Source organism: Ailuropoda melanoleuca, chromosome 18 (genome assembly GCF_002007445.2).
Source record: "Ailuropoda melanoleuca isolate Jingjing chromosome 18, ASM200744v2, whole genome shotgun sequence".
Classification (NCBI taxonomy): Eukaryota; Metazoa; Chordata; class Mammalia; order Carnivora; family Ursidae; genus Ailuropoda; species Ailuropoda melanoleuca.
In genome coordinates, this window is record NC_048235.1 from 2,011,020 (window position 1) to 2,032,003 (window position 20,984).

The following is a 20,984-nucleotide window of genomic DNA, read 5'->3' on the forward strand; positions in this document are numbered from 1 at the left end:
TCAAAAAATTCATCTGCTTTCAGTAGGCTGTTAAGTTTTCCAAGTTATCAGGATGAGGGAAAGACCCTGGGCTAAAATTTCTCCAAGATAATCCATATCACCCTGATAAGGGCTCATGGGAAGTGGAGTTGGCCCTACGCCTCACCCCTCACCTTAGCTCCACACCATGACATTAGCACCACGTTGGTAAGCTTTTCTTCCAAATTGATTTTCCACACCATCTAGTGGAGGTAGATGGACATATACATAAATAACTTATGTATTCTATCACCATGCCAAAATAGAGATTTAAAGATGAGTCAATGAAAGTAGAACATGGTCTCTGTTCTATAGTAATTTATATTTGAGCAAAGTAGAGCCATGGGTACGGAATTAATTACAGATTCAGGACAAGCCATAGACAAAGCCACTTGGAAGGAAAGAAGCTGCAAGTGTGTTAAGTTGGAAGAAGCTCTGGCTCTCTGCTCCTGTGAATTCCAATAAGCAAAACTCAACCCAGTTGGATTTCTCCGTTCCGGGTCCCACAAAGGCTGTTTCACATGTGAGCTGTGAACTTGTCGGCACATCCCGACGCGGTGCGTTTATATCCTCACGATGTGCTTGCAGTTCTAGAGCCTCTGTGCTTGTTCACACGCATGTGCACGGGGATCTAGATTTACCCGCTTGTTCCAGTAAATTCCTGGATTCAGCAGCATCGCAGGTCCAACCGAAGTCAATAAAAGCTGCCCTTGCCAGGTCTTTTGTGCAAAGCAGAGGGCCAGCCACGTCAGCAACTGCTTCCCTCAGAGCTGGTGGAATTGAATACTGTGGCGGGAGTCCAGACTGACCCACAGTCTTGAAGTCTTTAAATTTAACATAACCCATAATTTAGGCTGCTTCAGACTAATTTGCCTTTTATTTCAGATTTTTTAATAGACACTTTGTTTCTAAGAGCTCTGATAGAGGGTGGTATTTCTTTTTTTTTTTTTTTCTTTTTTTATTTTAAGAAANCTCCCTCTCCTCTTTTTTTATTTTAAGAAATGTCTTCATGAGTCAATGCTTTCAAAAGATCATCAGGTCATTTGAAGTACAGTGTTTATTTAACAGCAGGAGAACTGGACCAAACATGGGCTTACCAGGTGCCCAGTTTTTGTGCCGTATACACGAGGTGTGGGAGACTAACCTCATGGCTTTATTTCCAGTAATATTGTAAGGTTTATATTACAAAACTACTTTAATAAGAGATGATTCTTAAACTGAAATTTACTTTTGTTACATTAAAATCTGAAAGTTAATACAACACTGAGTTTGCTACATGATTTACTTGATGTTAAGGAAATGACTTTTTATAAAGTAAAAACACCTTAAAGATAAGACGTCATTATCAGCTCCATGTAAACCTTGTCTCTGAAGCTGGAAGGGTAAGTGTTCATTTACCATTTTGGTCGAGATATTTCTCCATCTAATTATAAGAAAATATCTTCAAAAATTTTTTTAAGATGTTGTTTATTTATTTGAGAGAGAGAGTGAAAAGGAACCGGGGAGGGGCAGAGAGAGGAAGAGGGAGAAGCAGACTCCTCACTGAGTGCAGAAACCCACGCTGGGCTCCATCCCAAGACCCTGAGATCATGACCTGAGTGAAGTCAGAGGCTTAACCGGCTGAGCNTGAGAGAGAGAGTGAAAAGGAACCAGGGAGGGGCAGAGAGAGGAAGAGGGAGAAGCAGACTCCTCACTGAGTGCAGAAACCCACGCTGGGCTCCATCCCAAGACCCTGAGATCATGACCTGAGTGAAGTCAGAGGCTTAACCGGCTGAGCCATCCAGAAGCCCCCAAGCAGTTTTTGAAACAACTTTATGAATTTAGGCATTATATGTTTATTTAAAATCTTGCAGGTACTATGACTTCAAATCTGTATAAGGGGATTAAGAGGTATAAACTTCCAGTTATAAAACAAATAAGGCATGGAGATGAAAAGTACAGCCTAGGGAATACAGTCAGTAGTATTATAATAATGTCGTTTGATGATAAAAGGTGGCTATACTTATCACAGTGACCACTGAGCAATGTATGGAATTGTTGAGTCAATACGTTGTATGTCTGAAACAAATATAACATTATATGTTAATTATACATTTGTATTTTTTAAAAGATATTTGTAAAATATCTATACTAGAATATAATTAAATGTGCTCCATGTGAACCCCCAAATATCATTACAGTTTGTTCACAGCATAATGATTTCAAATGTTAGTATATTGGGCCATAACATTATTTTAAAGTATATATGTGTACTATATTTTTTAAACATACATACATAATTTCAAGGAGATGGTGCCCTGACCAGCCCCTTACTCATCCCAAAGGGAGCCTCTAGATTTCTAGAAAGTTCCAGCCTTCACCCTTCCTTCCACCCTGGCTTTGAGTCCCGTCACGTTTATCAGCCTTGAGTCTAGACTTACCTCACTGTGTCCCCCAAGGTACCCGGTATTTCCCCAACTTCCCCAACCCTCATCTCAATTTATTCTCATCCCAAACCCATGGAACTGTCCCCCCAACCCCCACTCTTTGAATGCCCCCTTCAGCTTCTCACTAAAGCTGGGGCTGACTTCCTTGAGGCACTGCTTGCCCACATCCCTCCAGGTGGTACCTGTTCTCTTAGGCACTCCCGCCATGTTCCCAGGGAGGGGCTCCTGTCATTTCCAGCTGGTTTCCCTAAATCCCCAGCCCTGCATCTTATATCTTCAGATTATTACAGCTGAGACTCTACATACTGAATTGATTCATCCCTCTCCAGCCCTCTCATTTCATGCAGGCTTGCTCCTTGGCAATCCTGGCACCTGGTCACTGCCACATTTCCTCGCACTGTTCCTGATGTGATTCTTGGCTGCACGATCCTCGTAAATAGTCCCTCTTATCCCCAGGTTTTCCTGGGTCCCCGGCCTCCTCTCCTCTGACCAACTGGCCTCCTATCCTCCATCATCAAATACTCCCGTGGTCACAGGTGTGGTCACAGGTTTGGTCACACCAACCACAGATACTGTCTCCAACATCCTATGTTCTCACCTGCATTTACGTTTCTCGCCTGCTCCTCTGTGATCTGTACTTAATGGTCCTTCTCTCACTGGTGTCCAAACTCTGGAGTAACCAAGATGTAGTGCCATGACCTCCTCACTTCATGGTCTTCTTCCTCATTGATGACCTCATCTTATGACTGGCAACTCCAAAATTTCCATTTCCATCCTGCTCCCCTCTCTTGACATCCCTCGCATAGATCCAGTTCCCTCATGATATCAGCCTTTGGATGTATGATTGGCATTTTCATTCACCCTGCCTACAAATGAACTCTTGATCCCCACTCCCAACCTGTCATTAACCCTAATATCATCCTTTGGACATGTTCTCCACCTCCAAAGCTTTGGCGTCATCACTAACTCCTCATTTCTCATATCATATTTAATTAGTAAAGCCCACTGATCCCAATGCTAAAACATATCCAGAATTAACCATAAACACTCTGTCCCAGGGCTGTTCACCTGTTCCTACTGCTTCCCAGAACGGGATTCCCCCAGAATTCCATTCCACCTCTCTCCCAGTGAAGAGCTTTGCTGAACACTTTATTTAACATTGCGCTGCCCTAGGCTGACAACCCTATACTCCTTCCCTGATGTACACTTTTTCATAGCACGGGGCACCATGTAATGTACTATATATTTCAATTGCACATCTGTTTATTATATGGCTTCCTCCACTAGACTTAAGACTCATGAGCTCCAGGACTTTGTTCTTCTTTGTTGAAGGGAGTGTATCTAAGCCCTGGAAAATGTCTAGTAGATAGTGGGTTGTCAGTACATATTTATAGAAAACGTATTAATTTTATGAAGGGCCCATACTAATAAATGTTTGTTTCTATTCTGTCAACTTTATTATTGGCCATTGATGACAGTGTAGAAGTGACCTCCAGCGCTAACTTAAATTTAACATAATTTTCTACTTCAGGTACTGTAAACACCGTTTAAGCAATGCAATATTCCACAGTCTTTTTTTTTTTAAGATTTTATTTATTTATTTGACAGAAAGACACAGCCAGCGAGAGAGGGAACACAAGCAGGGGGAGTGGGAGAGGAAGAAGCAGGCTCATAGTGGAGGANCTTTTTTTTTTTTAAGATTTTATTTATTTATTTGACAGAAAGACACAGCCAGCGAGAGAGGGAACACAAGCAGGGGGAGTGGGAGAGGAAGAAGCAGGCTCATAGTGGAGGAGCCTGATGTGGGGCTCGATCCCATAACCCCAGGATCACGCCCTGAGCCGAAGGCAGACGCTTAACGACTGTGCCACCCAGGCGCCTCAATATTCTACATTCTGAGTGAATATACCTAATAAATTCATGCCTGTTTATAATGTTTTTACATTTCTCTAAAATGGATTAATAAAAACAGGTGTTGATGTGAAAATCTTTCCCCTTTATATATCACGAGAAGGAAATTAAATTTTCTTCTCGAAATGATGATACAGACATGGGTGATTGAAGTAGATTTTTAACTCATTAGCCTCTATCACTTAATATATGTAAATGACCTCTTTCACATTTTAGTCACACTGCTGTAACAATTTTAATCTTTTTTCTCATTATGCATACCATATTTTAACGACTACTTATAGTGTCCTTATTTATGCCGTATCTTTCCTGAAATGATCATTTTACAATTTGCTGTGACAAGACCCAAACCACATGTCATTGAGCAGTTTTGCTCCTCACTTTGTCTCTCCAATGAAACGCTCAGAGTCCCGATTACCTGGGCAGGCTCTGTCTCCCCAGGAGTCCGAATGCGGGAACGTGCAGAGGCTATGCCCTGAAACTGCTGGCTTCCTCCAGCCCCACTAACAGAGCCACCCAGTGAGTGCATTGCTTAAGACATTCTCTAGAAAGGGTCTCTTTAACATGTGAACAGCTCTGGAGCAGAATCCAGGGAAGAAGCGTGTAGATGGGAAGTGACTTCCACAGTGATGGTCACCATGTGCAGACCAGAGGGAGCAAGCGGAACAATACCAGGTGCCCCACATCTTGCTCGATGCCATCCTGACTGTGCCCAGGTGACATTTATCATAGAGCATCAAAACAGGGCAGTCACGTGGCATGCATGTGGCTAATACGGGTTTGAGTAAGGCTGGGGTTCCCGGGGTTTGCCCAAGAAATTAGGGAAGAAAATGGGGAGGGTTTAGAGCACTATTTTTTTTCCAACCTCATGAGATGCTCCATGAAAATTAACTTATATGTGCAATCACCTTTCGGAAACGCTGCTCACAAAAGCTCCTCTTGGAAACCCAGATGATCATGAAAATATTAAGGATGTTTTTTCGCTACCACCCTTAACTTTAGCTTTACCATCTTGTCAAGAAACATGTTTAACTTTATTTCGCACCGTATTTTCCAACTATTTCACTTTTAGTCTAACTTATTAAAATCCCATGCAGGTGTTTTGCATGAATCATGTTTACGCAAAAATGGTTATAGATCACAGACATGTATTCAATGACGAGATATAAATACAAAGATGAGGAAAGTGGGAGCAGGGAATATAAGTTTATAAAAGTGTGGTTTCCTATCATTAAATATTAAAAATTTAAAACCAAGTTGAGTTTTAGTAGTAAGATAGGAATTTACATTAAATTCGTGATTAACATTTCTATTATGCTATGTACATTTACATTGTACTCATAGTACTGATATTTTATTTATATTATTCTATTATTGTTTAAAATTTATTTGGATTATGTTTATTATTATTATGGTTAATACTGTTAAATATAAATTGAATTTGAAGAGCTGTAAGCAGGACCTAAACCAAGAACCTTTATCACTACCCATTAAGCCAGTGATAACAAGGGTTGGCGCTCACTCTGGACCAGGCACACTGTTAAGTAACTTACATTTAATTCACCCATGCACGGGGGCCTGGGTGCTCAGATGGTTAAGCATCTGCCTTTGGCTCAGGTCTTGATTCCAGGGTCCTGGGTTCGAGCCCTGCTTTGGGCTCCCTGCTCAGCAGGAAGTCTGCTTCTGCCTCTCTCTCTGCCTCTCCCCCTGCTCATGTTCTCTCCCTCTCAAATAAATAAAATCTTTTTAAAAAACGTTTTAGAAAAATCACCCATCCAATTCTTCCACATGGCCTATGAAGCCATTAATTCTATCATCATCCCAGTTTTAAAATGTGGAAACTCAGGCACAAAGGGATTCAGTAATTTGCCCAAGGCACAACAGAAAGCAATAAAATTGAAGTTCAAACACAGGTGGTCTACTCCAGAGCCCATACAGCACGACTGCTGTACCATGCACTTGTCCCATCAATGCAGCACTGGTGGCACATTATTCAGAAAAGGGAATCCTCGACCACGGTCCTCCCCATCGGCCAGCTAACACCTTGGATGCACTCTCACTTCAGAAAAGACGTATCTACCCAATGTGTTTTATTCAAAGGAGGGTGGTGGACTCTTATTTATTCAAAGTCATGGTTTTGCATGAACTAGGTATGTTTAGCTTGGGGGGGAAAAGATGTGGAAAGGGAAATTATAGTTACCTTAATAGACTGAAGGGCTTGCCATCTATTTTTAGACTCAGCATCTTTTTGCTTCTCAGTTGTCTAACAGTAGGCTTTAAAGTCTGGCAGCAGCCCCCACGAGTTGTGTGAGCACGGACACACTGCTTAACTTCACTTCCTCACTTGTAAAATGGGGATTTTAATTCCCATCTATATCAGTGTGTCCTAAAGAGTAAAATGAGGTTTTAGGTTCAGTGAATAATTGTACGTGCCATGAAACAATCAACCTGGGTTTGGAATTCTGCTAAAACATTAGGGGTTTTGTGGTTGTTGCTTAAGGTCAAAAAGAAAACGGTGGCTTTGTGTAACATTGTATCATCCCCGTGCAAGACACATAACCCTTCTCCTCCGTAAGCTCCAAAAGACAGGATGTGGTTTTCCCAAAACCATCCTTAGGGTTAGCACAAGCATAAAACTTGCTTCAGACGTATTTGAGTTTGGTGAGTGATCACAGACAAATACTCCAAGCAGAGCAGCACATGACTTGACAGTCACCTTCGAAGGGACCCACTCAGTGGTTTAGAAACAGCCGTGGCTATTCTTAGCCAATCCTAAGTAATACTCGCTCTGAGAAGTGTTTTGCTTCCCTCAATTAATATTCTGAGTAATGCCTTATGTTCTGATAGCCTGTCCTGTAACAGGCATGACTGTGACCAGGGAGAGGGCAATTCATTCAGACTGGCTTCTGTTCGAACTGGCTGCTGGAAACAATGCCAGCAATTTTATTTTTGGTCTATTAGTAAAATGACAGCACTAATTCATTTCACAGAGGAACCAAACAGCTGTCAGATGGCAGTGAGCATAATAGTACACATATTACAATTTAGTTATGCTGAGTAGAATTTTTCCACTGGCACAGTTTTATACTGTAAAGTGCTCCAAACCTTCCCAAATGGCACAAGAGAATTTCGTTGTGCACGTGTCCTCAGAGGGTACAAGTCTAAACATTAGAAACTATTCACCACTGGGCCTCCAGTTGTTCATTCACCACATTCAAAATGACAAGATGTCAGGAAACGTAAAGGACAGATAGAAGTTCTATGAAAATGATTTTTAAAACTCAAGTTTTCCTCCAATCACATAAAAATCATACCTCACAGCCCCCTCTTTCTCCTACATGTCCTGCTAATTGTCCTCTGGGCCTGGATGGGCTGGAAGTTGAGATCTGAGGAGTTGACCTCATGTTTCAGAGGAAGAAGTTTAAGGAGTGCCTTTAGGGTTGAAATCCAAGGGCCATGCCCATGGGCCAAGGAACTTCTGAGAAGGAAGTACACACAGAGAGGAAACGGGAAGCTGACACCGGACACACTGCAGCAAATGTAGACACTCGCACTGGCCAGGTCTCACACACAAAATACAAAAGCAAAAAGGTAAATAAGCTTTATGGAAAGTATCAACAGACAACGCATTAATTGCCAACTTCAAAATAATTTCCTAAAGCCCTGAGTCTCCTGGTGTTTGAGTCAGGGGACTCACAAGGTTATCCTGTCAGTCACAGCAGAACACCTAGCCCGGCCTGCGCAGATAGCCCTTTGTAAGGGTCACTGACTTTTCTACTGGACGTTTAGAGGGTGGGTGAAATAATGAAGCCAAACCACCACAGCAGGAAAAGACTATCAGGCTTCGAAGAGAAGGAAAGAGCTCTGGCTTTGGGCAGGGGTCCTACACAATGGCTGCCTATCTTTGTAAATAAAGTTTTATTGGAACACAAGCATGCTCATTCATGCAACCATTGAGTAGGGCTGCCTTTGTACTGTAGCAGAGCAGAGACAGAGACCAGACACACTGGGAAGCCAAGAGAAGATACAATCTGGCCCTTTACGGAAGGAGTTTTCCAGTTCTCTTTAGAGCGATGGCACTGGAATTCTAGCTCTTCTCAGCCCCTGCACAGCAACATCACATTTGGAGCGTTACCTTACCTCTCAGGGTAACTCTTTGGGGGCAAAGTCATTACTTACAAAGTTGTAAGGATTAAATGAAACTTAATGTACAATAAAGGCTTTTTTTTTAAATTATAGAGTGTTAATGTGACTGTGGTTTAACATGCTCAATGGCATCTTGTACTGAAGTTGTTGAAAACTGGAACAATTGCATTGTCTGTGGTTAAAATACACCTAAAGTATGTTGTGCGATGTGAATGCTGTATGTAATGTTGTATTTCATTGTAACGCTGTATTCTATTCATTGTTTACACCGAAAGTACAAACTGACTTATTTTATAGGGTAGTTTACGAATGAAATGATACTTCACTTAATTTTTCAGGAACTTTGGTAATGAACATATAAGGATTAATTATAAACACATTCCAGCTAGTTCCTCTGACTTGGTGAACTTAATATAAAAATAATTCATTACCACTGTGCTTATGATTCATGCATCTGAACTTCTCTTCCAAAAAAGAGTCAAGTAAATACGTAAATTTTGATACACATGTCAGAATTGTGCCATATGGGAAGGTTTTGAGCAAGTGTGAAAGTCTTCAAAAATGAAAAATAAGACGTGGAATGTTAAAATCTCATTTTTATGAGTTAAGACGGCTAAAGCATCCAAAGCTGAAATTGTTCAGCATCTCATTCCTGCACAAAATCTCCCATTTGTTACCCTCCTACACTTGGGCAGAAATGCAGGAGGAAATTGCAGTGCCCCCCACACACCAGCTGTCTGCTCACCCACCCTCCTCTCTGCCCAAATGGAGCTTTCCATTCCATTATTCTAATATTTAAAAACATATTTAAGGAAAAAGAGATGTCTGATTCGAAAAAAACAAACTTAAAATTTGAAGATGCTTTTGATTAAATGACTACAGCAGCTTAATGGAATGTGTATAAATTAATGTTGCAAGTTGACAGGCCCCAGGCCACTCTTTTTTTCACTAAATGATATTTTTTCTCCCTGAGGATGAAAGAAACATAAGGTTATATTTTGTGAGAGCCAATGTCAAGAACGTCTGCAAGGAAGTTAGTTAAACAAACACAGAGGCCGTCTAGAAAGGGCATTTCAACCTCTACTGTCATGAAATGGGTAGTTGAGCAGTACAAGATTTTCCATAATCAGTTTTTAGAGAAAATATTTGGGAGAACACAAATACAAAATTACTCGTTTTCTTGATTTGTAAGCTTAATTTCACCTCTGAATTTTAATCTTTTGATCAATGCTTGGATACCATCAAAGATATTTCCTCTTTTGGTTTCTGCCCCTCTGATTAACACCAAGGAATGAGAGGTGACATAAGCATTTAAAATAATAAGAGATGAGTGATTTTCTATAAATCTAAAACTAAAAATACAGAAAATGGACCAACTCATAGGGCAACTCTATATGATGCCATTTCAAGTTAATCAATAGAATCAGTGCCTCATTTGGCTGAAGCTAAGAATAAACTCATAACGGACCATCTCTTGAAATACAAACTCTACAGAGGTCGCCATCATATCTGTTATTCAAAAGAGACTGTAGGTCGCCATTTTCTGACTACATTTAAAGGAAGCAATTAAAATGAAGAAACTGCCCAGTAAGGTTAGAAATTTTTTAGACTAACATACCCTTTGAAAAATATGCTTAGATTTAGCAACACAGATGCCTGTTTGACATTCAGTGACCTGTCAACCTTAGGCAGCAAGAATATCAGAATTGGTAATAAATTTACATGCTAAATGCAAAGTCAGGAATGGAAATGAATTCTGAAGCTCCCATAGAGGTTTAAGAGCTCTGCAGATAAACATTCGTATCTGTTTTTATCATTTGGATGCATATTTGGTGTTTATTCCACCATACATCAGAGTGTGAAGCATTGTTTAAGGCCTAAGCTTTCCATATAGCTACAGACTGAGAATATGTAATGTAACATATATATCTTTCACAAAAGGATCCGACGAGGGGAGATGTTTCTCTATCTTTAAAACTAAAATGATTTTGATATATCACATTATAATATTTTTGTTCTAATTTTAATACTTAAGGTTCCTTTCCAGCATTCTTGGATCCTTCTGGTTTCAATGTATGCCTGTGTGTTTTTTTTCTTTTCATAATCCAAATCAACCTTATTCTTTCACATCTTTTCCTTCTGTTACCTCAGACTAAGCAATTATAATCATCAGCAACTGTAAAAAAAAATGTAATTTTGCCTTTCCTCCATGATCTCTATTCTATAGTCCTGTTATTTTAAAATAATGAACAGATCCACAAGAGAACAACAGAAAAAATACCTACATACGAGGGGTATGGTTTGAGAAAAATTAAGAAGTAACTCTAACCACAATGTGGAATTTCCAAGCTTGTCCTAAAACCAGAAAGTACCACCCAATCCCTTAGCTGGGATAAAATGTAATTTTGCATTCTCACTTAGAAAAACATAAAATCATCAACATCGGGCAATTTTTTTTACTATGTAAAAAATATGAAGAGACTCAAAGTAGAGATAAGATGGGATAGAGGTAGACACAGGTGTACAAGAATAGGAGGGCAAAGAGGATATCAGCAAGAGAGAAGGGAATAAGCATTAAATTATATTATATTATAGTATATTATATATACTATAATATTATATATTATATAATTCACAACTTGATGAAATAATGACACAGCACACCTACTGAGGGGATCTTCAATGCCAGTCTGCAGAACTAGATGCATAGATTAAAATTTTTACAAACCAGACACTGAGCCAAATCATCACAGGAGCTAATTTTCTGTAAGTCTCCCAGCAACTCTCTGAGGCAGGTGACATTCATTCTTCATCTTACAAGGAGGAATCTGATGCAATCAATGCCTCTGTAACACCTGTGAGGGGCACACTTGTAGTGATTGGGAAACTGGATCACACCAGACCTCAGGATCCATGCGCTCATCTAAGTGTAGACATTTACATAATTAGTTTCCCCTAATATTTTCCATCCCCAGTACCCAATTAATAGCTAGCCAGTGGTTGACAGTCTTTCAGTGGTGACAGAGGTCATCTGATTTCCATTGTATTGAGTCACACATTGCAGATCCATGGCAGCAAAAAAAGAGAGACTATTCAAAAATCAGTCTCATAATTTTTGTTTGTAAAGGCTCATCTTAAATAATGATCAATTTTTATTTTTCAAACATTACCTGAGGTAAGTCTATTTCCAAATATGGTGTGTATATATGCTTACAAACTCAAAGCAATTTGACACAAGAAATTGGTTTAAAATATATATATATAAAATCTTGGGAGATTAGTGGGTACAAAGAGTAAAATAAATTATAATCAAGAGAAAATATTTTAAGAAATGCAGTACATTACTCATGGTTTGGGAATTCTGTCTAAGGACAAACATTAACCAATTCTTATTTTGTTACCAAATACTGATCTGGAAGATGCCTTTTCTATGGAATTAGTTTGCCTTTTATCATGTCCCTTTTAGACAGGCTACTATTTCTGTATGTGGACTTCCAGTGAGCATGCATTGTTTTCTTTTATTTTCAAAGGATGGAAATATTTCAGCTGCTGTGATGGCCTTCGAAGGCAGTAAGTCAGCCATTTGAAAACCATATAATACTGAAGAACTTTTGATCACCTGGTTCAACCTTTCACTCAGCTTCAAGGTGAGAGCCAGAGATTCAATTAAGAACACTAATTTCCACATCCTCTTCAGAAACAGCTTCCTTTAGGATGTTCATTACTTAATTTTTTAATGCTCCTTGCAACAAGCTAAATGATGCAACTGTACAGAGAAAAATCAAGCAATCATTCTTCCTAATTCCTCCCATTCCAATTCCTCCCCAAAGTAATGTGCTTTAACAATTTCCTGAATATTCTACAATTCCCTGAATAGTCACACAAGCATACACGTGTGTATGCAATGCATATACATGTTACGTGGATACTCAGACACACACACACACACACGAAGACACACTTGTGCAAGTACTTTAGAACTCGTTTCTCACCAAAATGGGATTACACTGTCTTTTCTTCCCTTTCATATATTATGGGCATCCCTTTATATCAATACATACAGGACTAAAACTAACTTAATCTTTTTAATAGTATGAGCAATTTGAAAAAAAAATTTCCTTATAGTGACGCTCGAAGGAATATCGTACATAGTGATATAATAAGGGTACCCACGCGCATGCGCACGTGTGTGTGTGTGTGTGTGTTGTCAAGGCAAAAGACTGGCCCAGTCTCTCTCCATAGGCCTCTCAGCAGAATGTATTATTTTAATGAATTTATAGTAATCTACTCCTACTGAATCAGAAACTAGATTTTCTAATGCATGAGAGCAGATTTCATCTCTCTGGGGGTAAGTACACATTAATTAAGTTCACAGAACCAATGCATATAAAATCAAAATGTTAAATTAATAAATTGCAATTCACAGGAACTAGACTACTCACACCGATATAACAGTCTTTCTTCTCTCACTTTCGGCCTATATGCGACACCACATCGTAACCTGAAGGCTTCTTGCTTAGACATGTGGTCAAAACAAGAGAAATGAGAGAAGTGATAGAAATCAGATAAAAGAACAATTGATGCCACAGGTGAGCAGAGCTTTAACACCCATCTACACAAGTCATTCTGACCGTTTCATTCCTTGTGGAGCTCTTGAGAACTTGCTGGAGCCTGGGAAATGTTTCCCACAGAAAAACACAGAAAATTGTGCATGTAATTTCACAGCCTCATAGGAATTGAGATGATCCATGACGCCCAAATTAAGAAAGTCAGAGATACAGGATAGAGACAGATTCACGTGGATCCCTGTGTCTCCACCCCCACGGGCATGGCTGCTCAAGAGACTCTCAGACTCCATGATCCTGTCAGGAGCATGGATTCCTCCTAGGACAGCTGGACAGACATGGCTTTGCCTCTGGCACTTATCTTTTCTTCTTGCATCAAGTGCTTCAATAGCCTTGGGTTCTATATACACCCTGCTCATTGGTGAAACTCATTTATTTAGGGCAGGCCTGCACCTGTTTTTCTCTGCTCCATTATCTGAGTGCCTTAACATACTTTCAGAAAGGAAGCCTCTTTCATCTAGGCCTCTGCTCTTTGGAAGTGTTAGTATTGATACTACTAACAGCAGTAATTATTTTCCAGTGCTGTTCTAAAATCTTTGCTTAGCTGTTCTCATGCAGCTGCTGCTGAAAATCCCTGCAAATCGAGAACAAAAAAGATACCCAGGCACTGGCGAGTGAGCCCAGACAAGGTGTGCTAGGAGAGCCAACAGCTTTGCTCACTCTAAGGTAAAGATGTGTCTTTACCTCCGTTTACCCACCCACACGACCGAAATAGTCAGGAGGAGAGGGATTCTAGAAGTTCCCATCTGTTCTAGCCTCAGTCCTTATTATAATCCAAGATAACGTTCAAGGGTCCACTAGTGGACAGCTAACTGCCATAGCTTTGCCACCCCATTCGTAGCCAGAAAGATTTCTCTCTGGCCAGGTGGGCCGTTCCTGTCCCACACTTTAATTCAGGTTGAGTTTGGATAATCACTTCAAGGGAGAAATAAATCAGTGCTGACATTCTAAGTAAAGCTTTGAGCTTGAAGGGTAATAATCTAGCTGCTCTTTCTAAGTCCAGATCCACGCATGTTAAAGGAAAGAAAATTCTGCTTGAGGGATGTGTCAGAGGGAAATGCCAAATATATTCAGACAACGAAAAACACATGGTGGGTCCAGAGCCCCATCCCAGCCCAGGAGTTACTGATTCGGTGAACCCCAGAATGAAAGGGCTGCACTGTAGCCAAGATCTCCTGCTCCCCGGTGAAAACCGGAGTACATGAAAATGTTGGCTGTTTGCATCCATGAAGTAAATGTATAATAAATGAAATTAATCCATTTTAAGTCCCTGCAAGCTTAATTTAATGGCCTGTATTAAGTCCATTATTTTTTAAACATGAACAGTTTGAGCACATTGTGGACTACCTAATCTCTTTGTCTTTAAATCATTCCAGGGCTGTTTTAGAAACTTCTAGATGAGAGGATGTGTTAACCAGGGGGAAAATCAAATTCACATCAGTTAATTGGGGCACTTACTAGCAGTTTTCCTTTTAGGGATGGGGGGGGTGATAGATGAAATTAAGTTGTGGTCAAATGTAGATTTCTTATCAAAAAATAGTTTTGAATATTTACGTGGTGACATATGTCGACTCAAATTTTCCTTTGGAGTCCATATTGTCCTCTATGACAAAGAGACAGCGGAGCAGGAGAGATGGTGTACCAAAGGTCAGCCACTCTGAAGGCCAAAGTGCTGTGGGAATTCGGAACTTACCGGATACACATCTTCCCTCTCCTTGCATTGTTTCTGACACCATGGCCATGACTGAAGGGCCAAAAGGTGACAAATTGTGAAATGGAAGCACAGAATAAATGCTACAGTTTATTTAATAGTCCAGTGGAATTCTTTCATCCTTTTCTTTCAGGATGGCACAGAAGAAACCACGTAAACCTGACCTCCTTGAGTGAGGGGGGTAGAGGGCCCTTGCTCCAGGCCCCTGTGAACTCGGAGGAAAACGGAGGCCCGGCATTTCCCCCTCCAGGCAGTCTTCCATCAACCTCCCCTTGCTTCTGCATTCCTAAACACAGTAATTGGTTTTCTCCATAGTCTTGTACATGACTCTTCCTCACTCAGAAAGATGCCCCCATTCCTATTTCCCTGGAGAGCTTCTATTCAGCACCTGATACAAGGAAGGTATTAGCCACGGGAGTTTTTAAAACACAGTATCTGAGATAGAGCCCAAGCATTGATTCTGTAATTACCTTTACCTGGCCCCCAAGGGCAGCCAGCCTTCCTTCTTTGCCCGACCTTGTCAAACACCAACTACTCTCTATGTTCCCCTGAATGAGGACGTTTTCTCCTTCACTATGGCTTCAGACCCAACACGCCTCTTCTTGTCTTTCTATGACTATCACTTAGGTCAGCATTGGATGTCTGGGAGATGCTCACTGAAATGCTAAATAAATAAATGAGAGAAAGAATGAATGAGGACATCTGTGTGTCCATTTGCATAACCACATACACATTCTCTGGTGTATACTTATGTGTGTCCATACACAACAAATGTATTTGTGTATGTATATATGCAAAAATGTAATTGTGTGTGCACACACATATCAATGCACACATTCATGAGCATGCGTTTGCATATGTCGCACATAAATGAACATTAAGTATATGAGAGGCTACATGGTGAGTGGTTAAGAATTACAACTTCGGGAAAGAGATGGACTTAATCTCTGCTTTCACAATTCTGTAGCTATGAGAGCTTGGCCAACTAAGTTACTGCAGGTTATGACCTCACTTTCTCTACTTGGTAATATTAGGCAGCTTTATTTCACTTATAGGAATCTTGTGAGAATTCAATAAAAAAGCATACACAGGAGTCCATACCATCCTACACACACATTCGCATCCCGTATCTATCATCTATCCACAGAGATACATACATCTAAGTAAGCAGAACATATGGTATAACTGATAGAATGAATAATTTAAAGACAAAAAAATAAAAAATAAAAAAACCTGAAAAATTCCTTTAGAAGAGCATTTTGTAACACAGGGGAGGTTCTTAAACTATCTTCATGGGCAATTGTTTTTCTCATTCCAATTAATGAACTGTTTTGTATGAAACACAATTTCCTGCCACAAGCAAATTTTTACTATTTGGCATGTCAAATCCCTCCTCATTATACCACCAGTATTTGTTTCATTCAAATAGATCTGACACTCAGAATCTTATATTACATACGTAAAATTGAAGTCCGGTATATTCCAAGATGGAACCTTGGAAACATGAGGGAAAAGCGGAGTCTCTAAAATCAGCACCAAAATATATGGCTATCTACATTCGTTGTTAAATACGTTCCCTTTTCAATTACCATGTCAGCAACTATTTTTAAAGAAATCTTGAAAAGAGTAGTTTCCCACCATTTATCAGTTTTGCCTTAGACAAGAATCCAGTGTAACCTTCCTTCTTCCTCACCAGATATAAATATCCATGTCAAAATATTCATATGATTTTCATTCTTTAAAACATCTGCTGTCTCATAGAAAAAAAAAACAAAAACCTTTGCCAATTGTTCAAAGAAAGTTTGATTCCCAGCTGATGGACTGGCCTTACACTTTTGAAGAATGTTCTATACAAGGAAACTATGATTCTAGTGAATACACATTGTACTCATTAATTTGAATCACAGAGTTGCTGTTTTCTACCCAAATGTAAGTGGTATTAGACATAAAAATTCTATCTCACAGAAAGTACAGAATTATAAAAAATACAACCAATGTTCAAGAAAACTTATTTCACCTGCAAAAGTATCTAAAAAATCAACTAAATTTATTATAGTAAATAATTTGTGAAAACTACATTTTTAAAAAGTTAATCAAGAATAAAATGACTGAACATCAGCAAATAAAAATTAGAAAATTGTGAAACATTTGAATGACATCCAGAACAAAAACAAAGATGTGCATTAACGCAAGAAAAGCCATTTAAAAATAAATCAGACTTCAGACCAAAATAACTAAAATGTCAGATCGAAGAGTTTTCATGATATATTTGCCAGTGTTTCTAAAATTTAATTTACTTTGTCACAAATACGAAAAAAATTAGAAATAGAGGCATCAGAGAAAGAAAAAAGAAAGAAGGAAGGAAGGGAGGAAAGAAGGGAGGGAGGGAAGAAGGGAGGGAAGGAGGGAGGGGAAGAAAGAAAGAAAATAGAAGAAAGAAAGAGGTATCTCCTTTTAAAAAGTGAAAAAAAAAATAAAAAGAGTGACAGGTTTTGGGGCACATTGTCTAGATTTTTATGTCACCAAACTCATTTGTTCTCCTTGTCCTTAAGTCAATTGATGGCCATGNCGTGGGACCCGATCCCATAACGCCAGGATCACGCCCTGAGCCAAAGGCAGACGCTTAACCGCTGTGCCACCCAGGCGCCCCCACATTGTCTAGATTTTTATGTCACCAAACTCATTTGTTCTCCTTGTCCTTAAGTCAATTGATGGCCATGCCTTGTCATGCATGTTTGTCATTACATAATATTTCTCATGACTTGACAGGCCATGTTAATTTTCTGATCTCCTAAATGATATTTTTCTTAAATCATACATAATTTTGATGAAATAAAGCAATTTATTTTTTGGTAATTGAAATTTTAGTGAAATAAAGTTGGCAAATAGAAATATACGAATAAATGCTATTTGCATACATAATACTTCAATATTGGACAAATATAGGAGGTCTGATAGTAATTCATGTCATGCATGGTAAATTACATGTAGTCTCAATGTATTCTGTTTTAAATTTACCAAAAAAATGTAAATTCTTTGGTTTATTATAAAGAACAATCTTCAGTGATGAACCTAGCAAATGTAATGTTACAAAATACCCTATTAAATTGGTAACTTCAATTTTATTGTGTTGGAATATGTTGATTTCACTGACAGTCTATAAAGTTACTAAGACCCTGAAGGTCTCCATATTTAGGGAGTCAATTACTGTAGATGAGCAATGTTACTGTGAAATTTATAAATATTTCCATTTAATTTCCAGGGTTAAATTCAATGACTGAATGAATTAATTAGAATTTTTAAATTATTGTTTTCATACTCATTATGCAGTATAATATCCCTATGCATGAATAATAATTTATGTAAATAACACCTATTCCAAATTACTGCCAGAAAACTACAAAGTTCGGTGCCTGGATTAAGCTTGTTATCAAGGTTATGTTTAGACAGATTTTAAAAGTTTGAAACATTTTCTCCAATTTAAGCAAAAGCACTTAAATTAAAAATTTAAACATCAATCTGGAAATATTAAATAAATTCTGATTTTAACTGGAAAACAGTACCAGTTTAAGACTACAGAATATTATTTTTTTGAACAAGCTGATCTAATGTTTTATATCTAAATTAAATTTCCTTTAGAGGTCTTGGATAAGACTTTAGAATTTTATTATATTATTTGGCTTATATTAATTACTTGGAGGACAGTGTCATCAAAATAAAAACTCGTGGGAAGCAAGGAAACCTGAGTCCCCCAGAAGATTCAGTGTTCTGGTTCCCCCCAAAAAATTTACATGATTTTCCAACTATTATCATCGGTTCTGCTTTGTATTTTATTTGAACAGTTATGTTTGAATATTTTATGCAGTATTTTTAATAAAATCTCACTTTTTTCAGTGACATTGCCTATAGCTATACCTAACTTCCCTGTGGGAACTTAGACTATTGATAAATCAGTTGGTGCTTGCAGTGAAAGCTTACTCTCTTCTGGATAAATTTTTCAGTCCTTAATCCTCTGTTGAGACTGCAATTAACTTTATTCCTCCAGATGGTACATATTGATTTTCTCAGGAGACCTTTCAGCTAATGGAGAAATATTTTTTAAATAGAGATACTAAATATTATATACAATTTTGGCTTTGCTGACAAAGCACTTTTTAATGCAATATCTTTTTTTTCCATTCAAGAAAAAGACTTTCATTGCTTGTAAATATCAGGCTATATTATAATGTCATTATTTAAAATATAAATTTCAAAAGGAGCATGTCCACAGATCAACAATTTTAAAATACACATTTAACTTAACTCCTGGTCCTGCTTACTTTTCTCCTCATTTTTTAAAATTACTCGTAAATATTTTTTCCAACAGAAACAATCTCACCAACCGTGTGTTAGGTACCATCAGGACAACCAGTAATACCAGCAACAATAGTGCTAGAAAGAGTCAACAGAATTTCTCATTTGGCAATCGTTCAGTATCAACCGAGTTTCCACAACATGTATCTTAGGAAATTGAGCAAAATGTAATATTCAAGTACCAACTTTGTCAGGAAGGAGAGGAAAACTGCCAGTTTCTAAAATATTGAAGCATTATCAACCATTAGGGCAAATACCAGATATGTTTACTGGACAAGTTATGCTTCACAGGAAGCTAGGACAGGGTGCCTTAGAAACACATTCGTAATGTTGAGCAAGAAAGTAATTATGTGAAGTTAGTGTAGGTAGGAAGTGGTAGGTATATGCACATTTGAAAGCCAATAGCACCTATTAAACGTAAATTAGCTTGTTTCTCTCAAAGATTAAATTATTCCCCGATGGTAATAGACTTAAACACCTGTAAGTATATTAAATATACTGATGTCGGTTTCTATATAAATACAGTGGCCTGAAAGACACTGGAGTCAGAAGAATAAACAATCTTAAACATCATTCCAACTGAAACACTGAATAAAAGGATAAATGGGTCTGTCTATATATCTGTGCAAAGATGACATTCTACCTTTCTGTTTTTCTGACAATAGCACAGTAGCCAAGTTCAGCTGCACAAGCACACTAGATTTTATCTTTCCACAAAGAATGACTTTTCCCCCAAGTGCAGTGAGATCTCCAAACAAAAGCACATGCAGAGCTGACTTAATCCAGAACAAACAGTAAGTAAACGATGTGAATCTAGGGACAGGCTTATACCCCTACCCTACCTACAGCCTATTTTCAATTCACAGGCTCTGGAGTGTACTTATATTAAAAATAATAGTCTCTGGGTTACACAGGAAAGAAATCTTAAATATCTCTGAAAAACACGGCGAAAACAGACACACCTCAGCGTTTACACTTAAACAATTACCGGTAATTTCTTAAAACTGAATTCTTGAAAGGTTCATTTTTATTACTTTCTCTCTCAAAGGCTGGATTCTCTTTCATCTTTTTAAAATTTCTGTCCCCAAATTCAACAGTAGTTCAACAACATCAAGACTCCAAAGGGTCCCTAGGCACAAAATCTGAAAACACAAACAAAATCCCGATGCCTTGCAATGATCGAACAGAAAAACCAAAATAATTCTCTCAATTAAAAGNTCCCGATGCCTTGCAATGATCGAACAGAAAAACCAAAATAATTCTCTCAATTAAAAGTTTCAGCTTTGACAAGAAAAACTCTTGTCATGGAATTCTCTTTATTTAAGCACTAACAGGATTACTGTCCAGCGAAAAGTTTAAGAATTAAATTCTTAAAACACTTCTGAGTTAAAAGTGAATTCTTCACAGAAAAGCAGTGCTGTGAGTTATATTCAAAATTTCCAAAACTTCTCCACCACATGCCGAAAGAAAAACCACTTCTCCAACTAAAAAGGTACCACCCATAAAGGAAAATTTTAAACACATGGTTTGCCCTGGAAAGTTCGGCAGTTATAATAGATGGTGTTCTGCAATCATCAATATATTTCACAAAAGTCAAATGTTTATAACATCAAACCACCTCTGAAATAGCAGCTTGTGTTTGCACTAAGGTCTTTAATCCTGAGTGGCAAGTAGGAGATGGTCTGGACAGCATGTGTGTCCAGAGCCCAGGAATGTCCTACCTTCATACAGGGCTTTGAACCCTTGAGCGCTCACGGCGAAGTCTGTCGTGAACCACAGTGTGAGGATAGATCC

At 38.6% G+C, this 20,984-nt stretch overlaps 1 protein-coding gene across 1 annotated transcript in view; it reads right to left on the reverse strand.

Moving 5' to 3' along the window:
* CSMD1 (CUB and Sushi multiple domains 1) overlaps positions 1–20,984 on the reverse strand; it is a 1,986,149-nt gene that overhangs the window by 1,385,740 nt on the left and 579,425 nt on the right. The window contains exon 5 of the mRNA XM_034647758.1: positions 20,912–20,953. Coding sequence (XP_034503649.1) covers positions 20,912–20,953 — 42 coding nt within the window. The remainder of the gene's footprint in view (positions 1–20,911; positions 20,954–20,984) is intronic.